The sequence below is a fragment of the Nelumbo nucifera genome, chromosome 1 (assembly GCF_055504915.1).
Source record: "Nelumbo nucifera cultivar China Antique chromosome 1, China Antique-T2T, whole genome shotgun sequence".
Lineage (NCBI taxonomy): Eukaryota > Viridiplantae > Streptophyta > Magnoliopsida > Proteales > Nelumbonaceae > Nelumbo > Nelumbo nucifera.
In genome coordinates, this window is record NC_142649.1 from 74,810,180 (window position 1) to 74,826,779 (window position 16,600).

The 16,600-nt window shown below is 35.7% G+C and overlaps 1 protein-coding gene across 2 annotated transcripts; it reads right to left on the bottom strand.

Moving 5' to 3' along the window:
* Positions 1 to 215: 215 nt before the first annotated feature.
* On the bottom strand, positions 216 to 9,041 carry LOC104604933 (kinesin-like protein KIN-14C). Of its 2 annotated transcripts, none has more exons than XM_010269511.3 (17): positions 8,624 to 9,041; positions 8,215 to 8,466; positions 7,977 to 8,121; positions 7,769 to 7,878; positions 7,543 to 7,662; positions 7,239 to 7,442; positions 5,622 to 5,831; positions 5,470 to 5,544; positions 5,236 to 5,382; positions 5,011 to 5,143; positions 4,791 to 4,900; positions 3,320 to 3,481; positions 2,992 to 3,209; positions 2,621 to 2,702; positions 2,433 to 2,537; positions 2,236 to 2,340; positions 216 to 647 (listed from the first exon to the last, which is right to left on the bottom strand). In XM_010269511.3, exons 2-17 carry the CDS (start codon positions 8,404 to 8,406, stop codon positions 468 to 470), a joined length of 2,298 nt encoding a protein of 765 aa, XP_010267813.1. In that variant the 5' UTR covers positions 8,407 to 8,466; positions 8,624 to 9,041; the 3' UTR covers positions 216 to 467. The 2 variants fall into 2 exon arrangements, with proteins under 2 accessions (XP_010267813.1, XP_010267812.1); XM_010269510.3 differs by having other exon boundaries at positions 8,629 to 9,034.
* Between the last annotated feature and the right edge of the window lie 7,559 nt (positions 9,042 to 16,600).

Below are 16,600 nucleotides of genomic sequence, written 5' to 3' on the forward strand. Positions count from 1 at the left end.
TTTTCAAAAAGTAGAGTTATATATGTTTTTGGATTCTGGTATAGCTGGACTGTAATTCAGAATTGAGAATTGAGCCTGTCCGTACTTTCCCCTTTTTTAAGCCGTCTCCATGTGTGTGGAGATATACAACACATCATTCTTTTGATTTAAAAATGGAGATATACAAATCCAGTGCACGAGGCTCCTGATAATGCTGATCTGGGGAGGGACAGATGTAAGCAGCCTTAAATAGCATCCTTAAATATGGAGATATACAAGTAGTACATCAAAATTCTTCAGAAAGGCCAAATAATGAGAACAGGACCACTGTGAAACAAAGTGATCTTAACCTGCATTTAACTGATACAAACACAATCAATTCCTTCACTGTACAACTTACATGCTGCAACGGAGAACCCTTTGTTTTTCCTTCAATAATTAATAGTCAGCTGAAAAGAGTGGCATATGTATGAAAAGTACACTCAGCTTCAGCCATAACTCAGTCGTGAATCAGCAGATCGTACATTCATTTGGCGCCGGGGGATCCCAATCTCACAAGCATTAACTCTGGCAGCAAAACGTAGTGAGCAGAGAGACTCACCAACTGATGCCGGGTCAGGTGAGATGTTAACAAACATTAGGGTTTTGGAGTCTCCCCCTAAGCAAGGCTGGTTGACATCAAATGAGGAAAGGTCAACAAATGCCACGTGATCCAAAAACAATAAGTAGGATAAACCATATTTGGCTAGGGGCTCAAAGATGGCACACTTATTGTGATCAGACAAGAACAAGGGGATCATCCAAATCGATAGTGAAATAAGGTTGTTACTTGTAAGCAATCATAAGAAAAACAACCAAAAGCAGTTGAATATCACAATTCATAAATAATGGAATCAGGACTTGGAACATGGTTCAAAGTATCGATAAGCCTCTGCATATGGGAAGTGGCATATCAGTACTTAAATACACACGGAAATAATTTTTTTTTAGTTTTTTTTCAAAATTTGGTTTTTGGAGAGTTAAAAAAGGGTATTTTTGTATTAAAAAAGGGTGGGGTCCCAAAACACCTGTAAAGAAATGTTTTGGAACCCAAAAGATACGATACGATATGCCCGATACAAGGCGTATGGTATCAATTTTTTGAACCTTGCTTGGAAGCAATGCTTTCCACTAACACATGTACTATGACGGAAATCATAGTACATAGGGCTGCAACTTGGGCCAGGTTAGCCCAAATCCAGACCAAAAAAGTAGTGCTGAAGTTCGTGCCAAGGTTATGGTTGAAAAGTCTAAACCCAACTTAACTTTGGGTTGGACTAGAGTTGACACCTTGACCAGCCTGACCCAACCCAAGCCCAACTTAATTTCATATTCGTATGTATAAATATCATACAAGTATGCTTTTATAAATGTAAGTACTTATGTATGTGTATTCACTGTTCACGCATGTATGTATATGTAACTACGCATCTATAAATGTATATATCTATATTTATATGTATTTTTCACTGCAAGTATTTGTGTATACTATATGCATATTTATATACCTATACATGTATGCGTGTATATTGTATGTTAAAAATTAAGTTTAAAGGCAAAATCTTTTCTAAAACATGATAGTGATGTTCTTTTACACAATGCCAATAACCCTTGGAGTCTAGGAAATAAGTATATCTGGCAAGAGTTGAGGAGTCGGGCCAACCTGAAACTAACCTGAACCCAACCTGAAGTTTTAGGGTTGGGGGTTCAACAACTCGAGTTGGGTTAGGGTTGACCTCAACCTGATGTAACCCGGCATGACTTGCACCCCTAATAATGGAAATGACCACCATGATGGATGAATGTTTTACCTGAGCTGGAGAAATTTCAGCTAAAAAATAAAATAACAAAAGAACCTACTGATGGGGAAAATCTTAACAAGTCCAAGTTGATGGGAAATTTTTCTTAAAAAGTCTCTTTAACCCTATAGAAGCTGCTTATATTAAATGGTTGCTGCCTCCTGCCATCCAAACACCTAAGTGCAGTGCATACACACTGCACAAATGCTCATCTTGTAATCTTGATGTAAATGGCCTTTTGAGACCCAAGACAAAACTGGTGGAAGTGACACATATTAAAACATCAGCAAGGACTTTCCAAGACAAAACAAGAGTACTCTAACAAAACCTAGGAGAATTTTACAAGAAAATTGTCTCTAATAAAATGCATCACTCTGAGAGGTATAACTAGGAGAGAAATAGCATCAAGTCTTTTTACCTGGAGAAGATACGTAAGCTTTGAATTCCTGAATGGTACATGGTCCTCTTTCTTGGCAAGCGCAAATATAACATCACTCAGGCAGGAGAGACTTTTATTAATGGCCTGATTAATATTGTAGATAAATTGACGTTTTTATTTTGGAAAGTAGTATGTTGAAAACAAGAAATAAATGACAAATGAAATGATATAAATACCTGGGTTTCTTTAAGCCGATCACCAGTTGCCCCACTTCTGGAGAGTCTTTCACTTCCAGCTAGGTCTATGAGGTTTAACACGCCTTGAACTTGTTGCTCAGTGCTCTAGCAAATTGAAAATTATTAAGCACACAAACTCATTTACACAAGGTTTCAAAAAGTGTTAATAGCACAAAGAGAAGCATTACCTCATTAGTTCCAGATATACGCAACGTGAAGACAAAGTGACTTCTTGATGACTGTTCGTTCATTTGGGTCTTACCAACTGACCTGCAATAGAGTAGTAATGGTAAACATCATCTATTCCATATCACATGGGAAAAAAAGGAGGGAATGGGGTGACCTGGGCACATCCATTCTGGAGGATGCATCCTCAATACTGAGACAAAAGGTTACATGTTTGAAAATACAAAAAATACCCTCACATTTTGACTATTATCATTACAAGTGATCATCAATGAAATGTCTTTCAATAGGGATATTCATATTTCACAAAAATGGAAAGTGCAAGCCCCCCGTGAAAATAAAATGCATTAGAGAAAGCCAGTACTTAAAATACCTGCTTTGTGCTGCCTGATGCAGAAGGGAGGATACCTCTTTGATGCTGCAGACATCTACAATAGTAAGATCAGAAACATGGGTATTGCCATTTGCATCATGCTTGATTGCATACTGCTTTCCAACTACCCCATTTTCTGCACGCAATGTGTCTGGACCTGATCGATTTGTCGATAACAAATCACGAATTGTTTCATTGTAAATCTCCAACATTGAGGCCTACAAGCCACAGATCAGAAAAGTTATATACTTGATAACACCACACCCACATTCTAGCATCCAATCAGTATGAACAAAGAAAATATGAACCAGGAGATTCAGGGGCAAACCTGCATTTTGTACTTCCAACCCTGGGCCAGAAGTGACTGGCTACTTTGGAATATCTGTTCTAAGGATCGGGGAATCAGGCCTTTCTGCTCAGGGGTTTCTGGCCTGCCCATCATGGTATATGTCTTACCTGAACCTGTCTGACCATAAGCAAAAATGCAAACCTGCCAAAATGCAAGAAATGTCATATTTTGGGACCATATAAAGCTTGCACTTATGGAGGAACGGAAAACATCTATTCAATGGAAAAACAAAATTACTAAATTCCTCATTTAACTGCAAAATATAAACCTTTTGACAATCAGAAGTAAAGCCCAAAATGTGTTTTCTACCATCAACAACCAAAATTTCAGTTTGTCAGAAATGTACATGCTTAGATGGATGAGTAGAGAACTAGAAAGGGTAGTAAAAAATGAAGACACTCGAAGGAACTTATAAGTAGCTCCAATAGGTAACAAAATGAGCCAAGTAGAGTAAAGTCGTTTGGTCGTGTGCATAGAAGACCATTAACCATTGACAGAACCAGTATGAAGAAGTGCTCTATTGCGAGTGGAAGGAGCTAGAATGGCTAGTGGTAGACCCAAAAAAACATGGATTAAAGTAGTAAGAAAGATTTTAAGTACTCATATTTTAACAATGGATATGGCACAAAAATAGAATAGAACGAAATAAGATTCATGTAGTTGGATAAGGCTTGGATGATGATGATGATAATTACAACAACTTCTTGAAAACACTGCTCCAGCAATAAATTGGTGCAAACATTTTTCAGGGAACACTTACTGAAGCATTCCTTCAGTTTTTAAGTAATTCACACCTATTTTGGACCTGCTACCAAGCACATTACCAATTTGGTCTAGGCAAACTCTAGCATTTTTATCTAAAAATGTCTCCACCACCTAGAGAACATTTGAGAAAGCTACAATTGGCAATGGCTTAGTAAGTCAAAGAACCTAGACCCAATGAGGTAAATGCGTAACCAAAAATGAGATATCATTACCAATACATTACAATTTACAAAGGTCACCCAAAGCACAATATATATGAACTGATGATGACAGAAACATATGCACAACTCCTGCAGCAATCGGGGCTACAAGACCCATAGATAAGTTCCACCAACAATGAAGAACAAAAACAATACACAAGTCTGGGGTATCAGTTAGTCTGTTCGTGTGCATTTCACATTTTCAAAGAATGGGAACCCTCCATTTAGGCCCTGTTGGTTTTACTTACCTGGGTAAGTACGTTTACCAAGGTAAAACTTGCCCGAGTAAGTAAGATTTCAATGTTCTTGTAGGTTACAGCCTTACTTTATATTCAAAGATTGCATTCATAAGAATGCAAAAGAATTAAATATACATGATCTCTAAGTTAGCATGAACAGCTACTAAGAAGATGGAAAACTGTTCAATCTAAACTACAGGGTTTGAATTCTGATTTCAGGTGTTTAAGGAAATAATTAAGGATCACCTTATAACCATCAAGTGCACTCTGGACTAGCTGTGAGATCTCCACAAAAACATCTTCTTGTGAGGCATCATAGGCAAATACTTTATCAAATGAGAAAGGGTGTTTTTGCCCTGTTGACAATAGAAATATAGAATGAACAAATGTCGGTTAAACTAATCATGCAGGAAACTAAATGTGTCCAGACAAGGCAAATAGTGAGCATATATTGGCAGGGATTTACCGCTTTGCAACAAGTCAATGCCCCGTCCATGGGCTTCAAGTGATGATGGATAAGAAATAACCTCGGCCCCAGCACCCTCATCAGGTAATAAAGGCCGCACTCTGCAGAAAACTCGGATATTTCCTTTCAACTCCTGCAGTTTGATAGTTGAGAAGATAATAATTAGTAGGGTGAAATTATAAGTTTGATGTACCATAAGCAAAGATACAGATGCAAGAAGAGTACCAATATAGTATTGTGCAACTTCTTCCGAAGTTTCTCTGCTTCAATAATTTTAGAATCTGCTTCTGTCAGGCGACTTTGCAAATCCTGAATGGTTCTCTTTTGTTCTTCATATTCTGTCCTTATCTCCAAAGTTGACAAATCAGCTCTCTGAAATAGTAGATGTCATTAGTCAATCAGTACCATTGTACAGCACAAAATACAACCAGCAGTGGTAAAAGAAACAGATCGAGATACCTCCAATTTGTCATTTGCAACTGCTAGCTGTTGCTGCAATATCTGTATTTTCTCTCGCTGGGAAGAACAGGTGTCCTGCAAAATAAATATGCAAAACCAAAATAAAAAATGCAAGAATTGATTTCTTTCAAGGAAAAATGGTAGTGGCATACCTCTAGAGCACTTGATTTAATCATAAGGTTGTCCAACTCAGCAGAAGATTTTCCAGTGGTTTCTTTGTACTTTGCTACATCATCTGTTAAAGTTTGCACCTGTAGTTGTTGGCGATCACGATCTTCCCTCACCTGTTGCAACTCTACCCTGAGGCATCCCACTTCATTTACCAACGCCTCCTTATGTTTCACAGCCTCATCCCGGGAAGCCTAGAAGAAAAAAATCCATGTCCCCACTTAATCAGATATAAATGCATTTAATGATCTTTGTATATGAATATATTAATACAAAAATACAAGCACGTAATGTAAAAAGCTTCTTCTTCTACCTCCCTCTCAATTTTTATTAAACTAAAAAGAGTATCACCTCAATCTATGTCAAATCAGGAGCTCTAGCTTTTCATTTGTTTTCTCCTCTATAATCATATATCTTCTTTTCCAACTAGAAAAGACCTATTGTCGTTATTTATTTTCACAATTAACACATCCACTTATATATCTTTGCTGAATTCATCATAGCAAGGGCTTTGCCCTTTGTTTCCTTCTCCATTCTTTGATGTATCACATACAAGCACATAGATATCGTCTTTATATCACCTTCCACTAACAAAATAAGGTGTTAACTCTCCAGGTTTTATTTTTCATAGACCATGTAGGGTTGTTAACATTCAACTTTTATTGTTTAATTGGTTCTTTTTTTTGTGATTTTTATTGTTTTCTAGCTGCTGAGACAAAGGTAGAGCTATATTTTCTTTCATTTAGGATCCTTTTAGTTGCCAAGGAGAAAGTGAAATAAATTAAAAAAGAAAATAAAGAAAATGTTTGTTTTCTTTAAATTTTTTGGTTTGCAAGAAAAAGTTAAGAAATTTCCGAGTTAGCAGTTTGCAAATGGGTCCACTCACAAATCGTGCCTTCTGCAATCAACACTCGTACATTTTCAGATAGTTCTCTAAGGTGAAAGCCCATAATTTAAAAGAAAATTTTATGGAATCAATGATATCCTATAGTGGGTCCATCCAGTTTCTTTGACCAAAATATCCGTCCCAAATGTTCCTTGAGAAAATTCCTTGGCTTCTCTCACTCATTAATCATTATCACTTTCTAGGAAGCCAAGTGGAGGCTTCAGAAAAATTATAAAGGTTGAAGACCTTGATAATACTAAACAAATAGGCATTAAACAAAACAATTATTCCTGCTGAATTCCTTTTGTGACCCTACATGCATTAGAAAATTCTTTCATGTTCTTATGGAAATTGATTTGTTTCTTTACTGTTATTATATTCGGGCACAGCACAATTAGAGATTATAGCCACTTAGAGAGATTCCATTATCGGATATCATCCTCATTCATCACCTACAAGTCATTCCCGCATCTAGGTCTTTACCAATTAAGTAAAAGATTCATTGTTGAAACTCTGAAACAAATATAAGTAAGCCCACAAACAACTTTTTTAATGGCTTGTCTATTCAAATAATTCAATAAACTTCAAATGCATAGTTGCATAAGAAAGATGACCAATCTTGTTCACTAAGCAGGACAAAAAATATATTAATTTGTATAAGAAAGAGTGTACATAGAGAAGAAAAAAGAAAATGAGAAGCCAAGAAATGCCTTACTCTGGATGAAGTTAATTGATCCTGCAACGAACTACAGTGACCTCTTAAGTTGCTAAGATTCTCCACTATTGCAGCTTTTTCCTTTTCTACACGTTTTAGAGTCTCATTCGCTGTTGCAAGCTCTGTCTGAAGTTTACTATTGTATTGTTGTAGGCTTGTATTATATTCTTGTAATCGTTTATACATATCATTAAGGGATGCCACCTACAAATGAAATGCCATCAAATGGAAATATGTATCAAGTCTCAGATATAAAAAGGAAATGAATAATAAACAAGAACTAAAGGTACAGTTGTCATATTACCTTTTGATTTGCACTCAATTGCTCATGATGGGCCTTTTCGAGCTCCTCAGCCAAAGAAGCTCGTAACTTCTCAGCAGTAACTCTGGCCTCTTTTTCTCTTCTATGAGAATCAATTGCAGCCTGGGTTTTTATATTGTAAAACAACCAAACAATTAAATCGCAATAGTAAAAATAAACAAAACATCACAAATAGCTCAAGCATTTTTCTAAAGAAAAACATACTTACCAATTTGTCTGACTCTTCCTTTGTAAGCTTCTCCTGCAAAAGGGCACAATTTTTCCTCAACTCTGCTATGATCGAATTCAGTTCCCCTTCCTTGTTTTTCATTTGTGCCTCTAAGCAAGTTAAAACTTACAATTCAGTCTACAAAAGTAGGATTTCCTTTTCCCTTCTATCTGAGGATTGTGGATAACAAAAGAAGGTACAAATTTACCAGTTTGAGAACATTTTCTGTCGGCAGATTCCAACATATTACGTAGCTTCTCCTGCTCAAGGACAGAGTTCTCTTCTAATTCTTGGAGCCATTTGATGCAAAGCCTAAGTTTTTTTATATACTCAGCCATCTGCTCGCATTTTCCCTGCAAATCCCACAAAGTAGAAGTAATTTCAAAAACTAAAATCAGGCCCAATCACATGGACAGAATTTTCAAATAATGAACTAATCTACCAACCTTGTAATCAAACTTGTTCTTCCCTTTCATCTTCTCATTCAAGAGGGATTCGACATCTTCTTTCGTGAACTCAATTGCGCTGCAATCAGAGCTCCCATTTCCTGTAGAGTCACCAGAGGCAGCAGGATCTTGACCAGCATTCAACACGGAGAATGCCTGACGTGTTCGGCCGCTATTCGCTGGACCCACCATCTTTCCCGATCCAATCTTCCTACGTTTGTCTATTGGAACCTCATCAACGCTATCTTTCTTCTGTAAAACCAGAGACAAAAAAAGAAAAGGTAACAAAAAGGCACAGATTAACCAAGAAAACGATGAAACAGGGAGGGAGAAGAAGATATTAACGACAAACCCGAAGCTAGAAGCAGAGAAAGACAGGAAAAAAAACACAGAGGGAGGCAAATCAAACCTTACATTAGAAGGACTTCGAGGAGTAGCGTTGGGTAGAGGGGGTTTGTTCTGGTTCCTCGAAGCCATTTGAAGCTGAGAGATAGATAGAGGATTTCTTGGAGATGTAACTTTCAGTAGGGTTATTGTGGGGCTTTAGATTGCATTTGAAGTTCTCCCGCCGTTGCTTTGACAAGCAGGAAAAGAAATGGTGGAGAAGCCGATAGACAGAGACACTCTAGAACAAGAATTCCAACACAGCATATGGAAAAGAAAAAATTGAAACCCAGAGACAACTCTTGCTCTCTTCTCTCACTCGTCTCGTTTTCGGTTTTTTTTTTCTTTGAAAATCTTTCGTTCAACTGCGGTTAGGGTCGGGACTCACTCAGCACAGCACAGAGAGAGAGAGAGAGAGAGTTTGAAATTTTTTGAAATGGGATCCGGCGGTCTTAACCCTTAACTCTTAACTCTTAAAACATCTGCTGACGGATATGCCCCTACTGTTTGGATATATGTCCAAAATAAGGTAGGTGATAGAATAATGAGGATGGAGATGGTCGTAAGAGTCATTTCACATTTCACACTCCAAAATATTCCCCCTGTGCAACTGTGCAAGTGCAACGCAAATAAAAAATTAAAGCTTCTCCGCCCCTGTCCACCACACGCGGCGTCAATGGAACGCTTCAATTTTTGCATTCACTGTTCAGCGCTTTCTGACACAACACAGGAGAGGAGAGAAAGAGTGTGCAGCAGCGCAGGTTTCTCTCCCCGAAACACGTGGAGGGGTGGAGATGCTTGATGTTAGTCATTGTGTAGTTTGTAGGTGGGATTTTCCATTCGTTTGGTGCTGGGCCGAATTTTGCTTTGAATTGTTGTCTTTTCTTTCCACAATTTCCACCCCTACTTTTCAGAGGCTTCACCCTCAAATGATGCTTCTTCACTCAGCATCCAAGCAAGAGGTTTCTAATAAAATAAGGTCTGTCCCATGTCTCAACTCTCACCTATTACCATATTTGATATTTTTATCACTACTATATGTTGTCTTATGTGCTCCATTGATCAAGATTTGCTCTGTTCAACTTGTACCACCTAATGTTATAAAGACTAATCATCTCTTCCTAAAGCTACTGATGTGCATTTCTTGTCTTTCAAGGACGCTTTCACTCATTGAAACAGAGGTGGATGTGATTTATTAATCAATCTTAATTAGACTGTTTACCTTAACCATATTTCTAGGTTTTGATTGTGATGATGTGCACTTTTAAATTTTAATTTAAGGGGGTATAATGTAATCACTAACAATGCTTAATTTGCAATATTTTTTTCTTTTCTTTTTTTTTTGTTTTTGTTTTTGCATGCCGACTAGTGGAGCCTGAACTATGAAAATGATGGAAGATAAGGATTAGGAATCCCTCCACTCTCAAGCAAAAGTTTAAATGTCATCATATGTACAATTATTTTTCCTTTTTCTTTCATTTTTCTGTGTATGAAATCTGAATTAGTTAACCTAAATAAGTGTTGGTTGACCCATAGCTTGATGCAGATGTATCATCCTTTTATATATATATATATATATATATATATATATATAGAATTAAAAAGATAGGACTTGTAAGGATTTCTTTTCTTTTTTTTTAATTCTTCTTCGTCTTCCTCTTTTTTTTTTTTAGGTTTTATCGATGAATTGGAATTGGTCCATGTTCAAATCCACTCCAAGTAGACATTTATTGAAGTGGCTATTAGGAGTATCAAACCAAAATTTTCGATTTCAGTTTTTTGGCTCAGTTATAGGTTTTCGAGTAAATTGGTTCACTAATTCAGTTCTGGATTTGGTTTAGTTTTCAGATTAAAAAAACCAATTAACCGAAAAATCTATATATATATATATATATATATATATATATATATATATATATATATATATAATCTGGTTTTAATCAAAAAAATTGAAATAAAAATTTTGATTTTCCAGTTAGAGGTTTGGTTCAAAAAAGTCGATTTATTCAATTCAATTCTTAGCTGAGTAAATTGAATGTTCACCTAGTGGCTATATAATCCATTCAATCCATTGGATTTTGATAATTTGAACAAATCCAAAACCAAACAAATGTAGTGTAGGGCTATACCCCCCTCTCTATTTTTCTCCTAATCTCTTCTCCCTTAGTTTTCTTCTAAACTCCTTTTTCTCTCTCTTCCATTTTCAATTCTCTCAGTTTTTACATGTAATTTTTTTTTTCAAACAAAGTCATACACATCGGGCTAGGTAACCTATCAAGAGTGAGTACACCAATATTGAGAGGGTGGATTCAGTTCTCACCAAATTGCACTCACACTGTTTTTACAGTGTTTTTCAAGTTTTCAGCCATGCATTGAAAATATTTCCATACTTGTGTATTTTTTTATTCAAGGGGAGATGTTCTAATGCACGGCTGAAAAGGGCAGTGAGCCCATTTCCTATATTGAGTGCACATAGGGCCCATGTAGAGCCCATTTCCCAATGCACAGTTATATATGATCGGTTTTATTGATTTGAAGGAAAAAGATAGTAAACGGAAGGAAACAGTAGAGAAACCTTTAAGAGATCCCCGAGCCTGGTGTGCACAAGTAAGTTTCTAGCCATCCAGAGTCCTCATTCTATCAGGGTATATTCTTCTCTTATTGTATTACAGTGATAAATGGTGCTATTAGATTGTTATTGGATTAATCCAAATCCACTCCAATGGCATCCCTACTGGCAAGGCTGCAATACAGATTGGGAGATAGAAAAAGCAAGCTGGGCATGCAGGAGCCAGCTCTGAAATGTCACCTAGCCCGTTTCTATATAAAGCCAGCAAAACTGCACAAGGAAAGTGCAGAGAAGCGTGTATCATACCCATCACTGATACAAGAGAAAATTAATTGTACAATGTCTCTATTCTTTGGTTTCCCTTTTTGATACAGTTGTTTTAGTTTCTTGCATTATATAAAATTAGGTTACTAATTAAATGAGTATCTTCAAACTGATCAAGGTCTTACTTTCTAAGCTAACTATCAGGCAAGGAAGGTACCAGAAATTAAAGGAAAAGTGGGAAAAAAGAAGAGGGTCGATCCATGTTCACCTTTGATGATATCAGAAAAAGACAGTACAGTTAATGGCAGCTAAAAGAAGTTTCAATGGCGCAAGGGAAGTAGCAGCAGCTACTTTTCAAGTGAATACTTGCAGCAGAATAGAGACTAAGGCTGCATATGGAAGGGATATAAATCAATATTGATATAACGTTGGCTCGGTTATATCGGTGTTCAGAAGGAGTGTAAATCAAGATTGACATAAAATTTCACTCCAATTTAGATTTGTTGGTGTTTACATGGAGTAGAGTTTTACATAGTAAATTGATGTAAAACTTCATCAAAAATAAAGTTTTATATATCGATGTAAATACTACATCGGTAAAATCGATGTAAAACTCCATACTTTTTGAATTCACGCTTTTCTAAATTAACAGTCATTTTTTTATGGTTTGGTGTAAACATCATCAATATACTTTTATACCATGAAGTTTTACATCAATTCCAGACACAGCGTAAAGAAAAAAAAAAAAATTGGTAGAAGTTAGAGGTTTATTAACACATAAGCCAATTCAGAGCTCCCCCAGAAATTATCAGCAAGAAACATAGAAGACGGCCAGGCACATCATTGGAAAGCTTGGACAGAAAGGGACCCTTCTCCACTCTGTAAATAAAAGAGGAGGGGTCATAGAAGATTCTTCCTACTACTCTATCAATCTATCCTAGACAAAAAGAGCCTGAGCCCTCCTAAAAGCCATGCCGTCTTGAAGCTACATGTTGAAAAGCAAAATCACGATACATACAAACTTATTCCAAAATAAGAATTGATGAAAAGTGAAATGGGATGTCCCTAACTCCTAATTGTGTATTTGTTTGGGGTTGAGCTTCACATGCTTCAGCTTCTCAAAATGTTAATTATTTGTTTTTATTAGGACCCTCTTTGGTAGAAAATTAAGGGTGAGCATTCGGTTTATTCGGTTAAAAACCAAATTGAATTTTTTAAAACCGAAATACTAAAATGAAAATCGAAATTAAAACCGGTTTTCAATAAAATCGAAAATTTTTGGTTTGGTTTTTGGTTATTTCGGTTAAAAACTGAATTTAGTTATTATTATATATAATATTATATATTATAACCTATAATATATATATTATTATTATAATATATTATAAAATTTAATTTCATTATAATAGATTATATATAATATATTAATATATAGATATATAGCATATTATATATATTATATATTATATAATGAATTTTAGCTAATTCAGTTTTTCCGGTTAACCGAATTTCTAAATCTGAAAACCGAAACCGAAAAATCGAATTTCTCAAAAACCGAAAAAGCCGAACCAAAAAAACCATAACCGAAATTTTCGGTTCGTTGATTCGGTTTTAACCGAATAATGCTCACCCCTATCTAAAATAGTGACCAGTAACAGAAGTTGTTCATGTAGGTTATAGTAACCTTTATTTAAATGCTAACATTCATGATTAGGTCTTGGCCACGAGTTCTTCATTAAGGCTACGTTTGAAAACGATGCAAATGGAGTACAAATCCCGGTTCAGGGTAAATTTGCACTCTGGTTCACTTTTGCTTGTGTTTGCCAATATTACATTTATGTATTGGCAAATGGCAAACCAATGTATATTTACATTGATAATAAGATGTAAAAGTACATCAATAAAAAAAAAAAGTAAATTTGCATTCAAACTTTACAATTCATGTTTGCATCAATAAAAAAAAAAAACATATGCTTTATTGAAATTCATGTTTGCATCCATTACAACTAACACAACTTTACAATTTATATGAACCGCTTTACACTCTACATATTTGCATTGTTTTCGAAGATAAGTGAAAATCACCCTATAAAGAAGTGAAACACTTTATTGTAAATGTTTCTCATACAAAATTTATGATGATTAAAACAAAAGTTGAAAGCATGCATTGAATCTTGTTCTCACCTTGAGATGCCATCCCTTCAACTGATGTCGATAGATTGCTTTTTTTCTGATGATAAACCCAAAGAGAGTTGTCGTTGTAGAGATAAGCAAAGAGCAAAGAACGATACTTAGATCTCCTTCTATCTCCAACTACTCCTAGTAAGAGTGAGTTGAAGCTTAGGTCCTCTCAAGACATAGTTGCTTAGAATGAGAGGACAACCTTTGTCCACTTTAGAAGGATCCCACCATTACCCTTCAAGCAAAAGAGACTCATGATTACATGATACAAATGACAACCCCTGATGAATGAATTGGGAGGGATGAAATGGAGGAGCTCATCTTGGGAAAAGAGGACAAGTGTCAAAGGTAGGGCTACAAATTGATTAGGTCAAATTAAATAGACCTAGTTCCAAATTTGATTTTAAAATGTTCAAATCAAATCTTTGTCAATAAAACTTTGATCGAACTTGAATGGGATTTGGATATCGAATAGCATTAATAAATTCAAGTAAAATTATCAGAATTTCTTTGGCTCCATAAAATTGCCACAAATTATATATTATTAATGAATAAAAAATAAAAAGGGTAAATTACATACTTTGGCGTAATGACAATTACCCATGATTTTTTTTTTGTCACAAAGGTCCCTGCTTCCATTAGCATTTGTTGGTTAATTTTAAAAAAGATTCTCATGTGAATGTTTTCTTTTAATTTCCAAATTAGGCTTTTTCAACAGTTTTTAGTATTTTTTTCGATTTCCATTTGTTACTGGTTTAGTTGATATTATTTGCATATTGTATTTGTTGCAATTCCTGGTTTTGATAGAAGTTTCTTTTTTTGTTGTTGTTGTAGTTTCCATTTTATATAAGTTTATTAGGAGGGAATATTGGTAAATTAATTTCTTGTATCACTCAACTTGGTGGGGAGGGGGCCTTTGTTAGAATCTAAAAGTTCAAGGGGTCATTATCATAAATGAAAGTTCATGAGGATATTTGCCACTATCCCAAATCCTACCTTTCTAATTTAATGTTGTTTCCCCTCCAATGAACAAATTTCTTAAACTATCCCTGTTATTTAGTTAATTAACAAACTGTACATTTATTGTTTAATTATTATCTTAAACTATTCTTACTATTTCTAACAATTAACTAATTCTATTCCTACGTTAGCATCCGTTAATATTCCATCAAAATCCGTACACATGTAATACTATGTAACATATAAATTTTTTTAAAGCCCAATATTACTCTTTGTTTCTCTTCTGTAAGTCAGGTAAGAATCACCACCCGATTTTTAGATCCAACGTTTTAGAGGAGGGAGGAAGACACACACACACATGGGAGGAGAGGGAAAGAGTCTGTGTGTGTTTGTCTGTATAGAAATCCATGTTCTATATGGTGTCATGGGTTTTGTCCTCTAATGCCATTTAAGAGAAAGGTGATTCAAAGATTTATAGAGGGTATGCATCTCTCTCCATCGCTCGCTAATATTTCTCTCGTATTCTCTCTTAGTCTCATTCTCAAAATATAGCAGAGAGCTAAAAAAGCTGTTAGAGCAAAAGAGTGCACCTATGATTTTGACATCGTTTATCAGCTCTAGTGATTATGATATGGTATTGTTTGTTCTCACTCCAACATCCATTCTGTTTGCTGTTGAAACTCTTCAATTCCTTTTCAAAATTGATCGTATTTGGTGGTTATTGGATCAGTTCTCTAATATGGGTCCCTATTAGATTGAAGGCACCTATTTAAGTTATGTAGATCATGGGGAGGAGCTACTACTGAGGTTAAATCTCATTGTAGCGCCGGTGATGGAACAGGGGAAGAAGGAGAGAGAGAGAGATAGAGCAGAGGTGGAGGGGTTATTGCATCGCCTCCCATCTCTTTTGGAGAGGAGGGACTACCGGAGATCTAGCATCGCTGCTCGTCTCTTTTGATTAACCGTTGTGTGTCAAGAGAAAGGGGAGAATGAACAGTAATTTTTCAGAGGAGAGATTAAGGGCAAAAGGGACATTTCATCATTTACATTGCAATTTAACAGTAATGACAATTGTCATAAACAGTAGGGGTGGTTTAAGATGATAGTTAAAAAGTAAGGATACTGTTTGTTAATTAACTAAATAGTAGGGATAGTTTAAGAAATTTGCCTTTCATAATTCAACACTGTTGGCACCCAAATGATCTTAACAAAATAGGGGAAGATAAGCAATTTCCCCCTTTTCCATCATCATATACCCCACATGAAAAGCCAAAAAACAAAATGATGCTCCCAACCATATACCACCTAGTTTAGGAATGTAAAATCCTCCAACATACTTGTAAGTTTGAAGATGGTCATACGTTTGGCATTTGAAGAGAATGGTAGGATTTGAGATTGGATGTAACTATAGAAGAAAACGTCTGAAAAAAAAATGGTAAAACAAAGAAGATGACACTTGAAAGGGAAAAAAATAAGATACGAAGAATGAAGTAAAAAAGTGTAAGAAAAAGGGTAAAATTTTAAACTACCTTTATGGTTTAATTAATTGACTAACTCTACTGTTACTGTTTACATATTGTCTTAAAGTTCCCTTAGGTTTTCTAACAATTGACATCATTAATAAATGGTAATAGAAAAAACAAAATGTTAAATTTTCCCTCCATTATTTCTCAAAATTTCAAAATAAAACCCAACTCGCTTCTCTCACTCCCTCCAATTGACAAACTGTTCGGGGAAAGGCACATCGTAGTTCAAAGGATCATCGTCTTTCATGGGAGGCGGCACCAAATCCTAAGTATTGGTTAAGTTGTTTTAGCTCTTTACTTTTGGGAGACCATTCTGGTTGCAGCACGTGAGGTGGCAGAATGAAAAGTTAGTCTTCCTTCCATGCATGCATGACCTCAATAAGAAGTGGACATCAAAGATTGAATATTTTCAGATTCTTCAATAAGAAGTGGTATGCAATTTCTTTCAATCAATAAGAAGTGGCAGAAGGAAAACGAACTCTCTAGGTGAGGTCTGTGTTTT

Excerpts from the sequence above, each read along its gene's own strand:
- LOC104604933 (XM_010269510.3), bottom strand. The coding sequence starts at position 8,691 with ATGGCTTCGAGGAACCAGAACAAACCCCCTCTACCCAACGCTACTCCT. Across the intron at positions 7,443-7,542 it reads AATTGAGTGCAAATCAAAAG|GTGGCATCCCTTAATGATAT; the intron begins GTAATATGACAA and ends TTTCATTTGTAG. Across the intron at positions 648-2,235 it reads AGCTTACGTATCTTCTCCAG|CCTTGCTTAGGGGGAGACTC; the intron begins GTAAAAAGACTT and ends GATGTCAACCAG.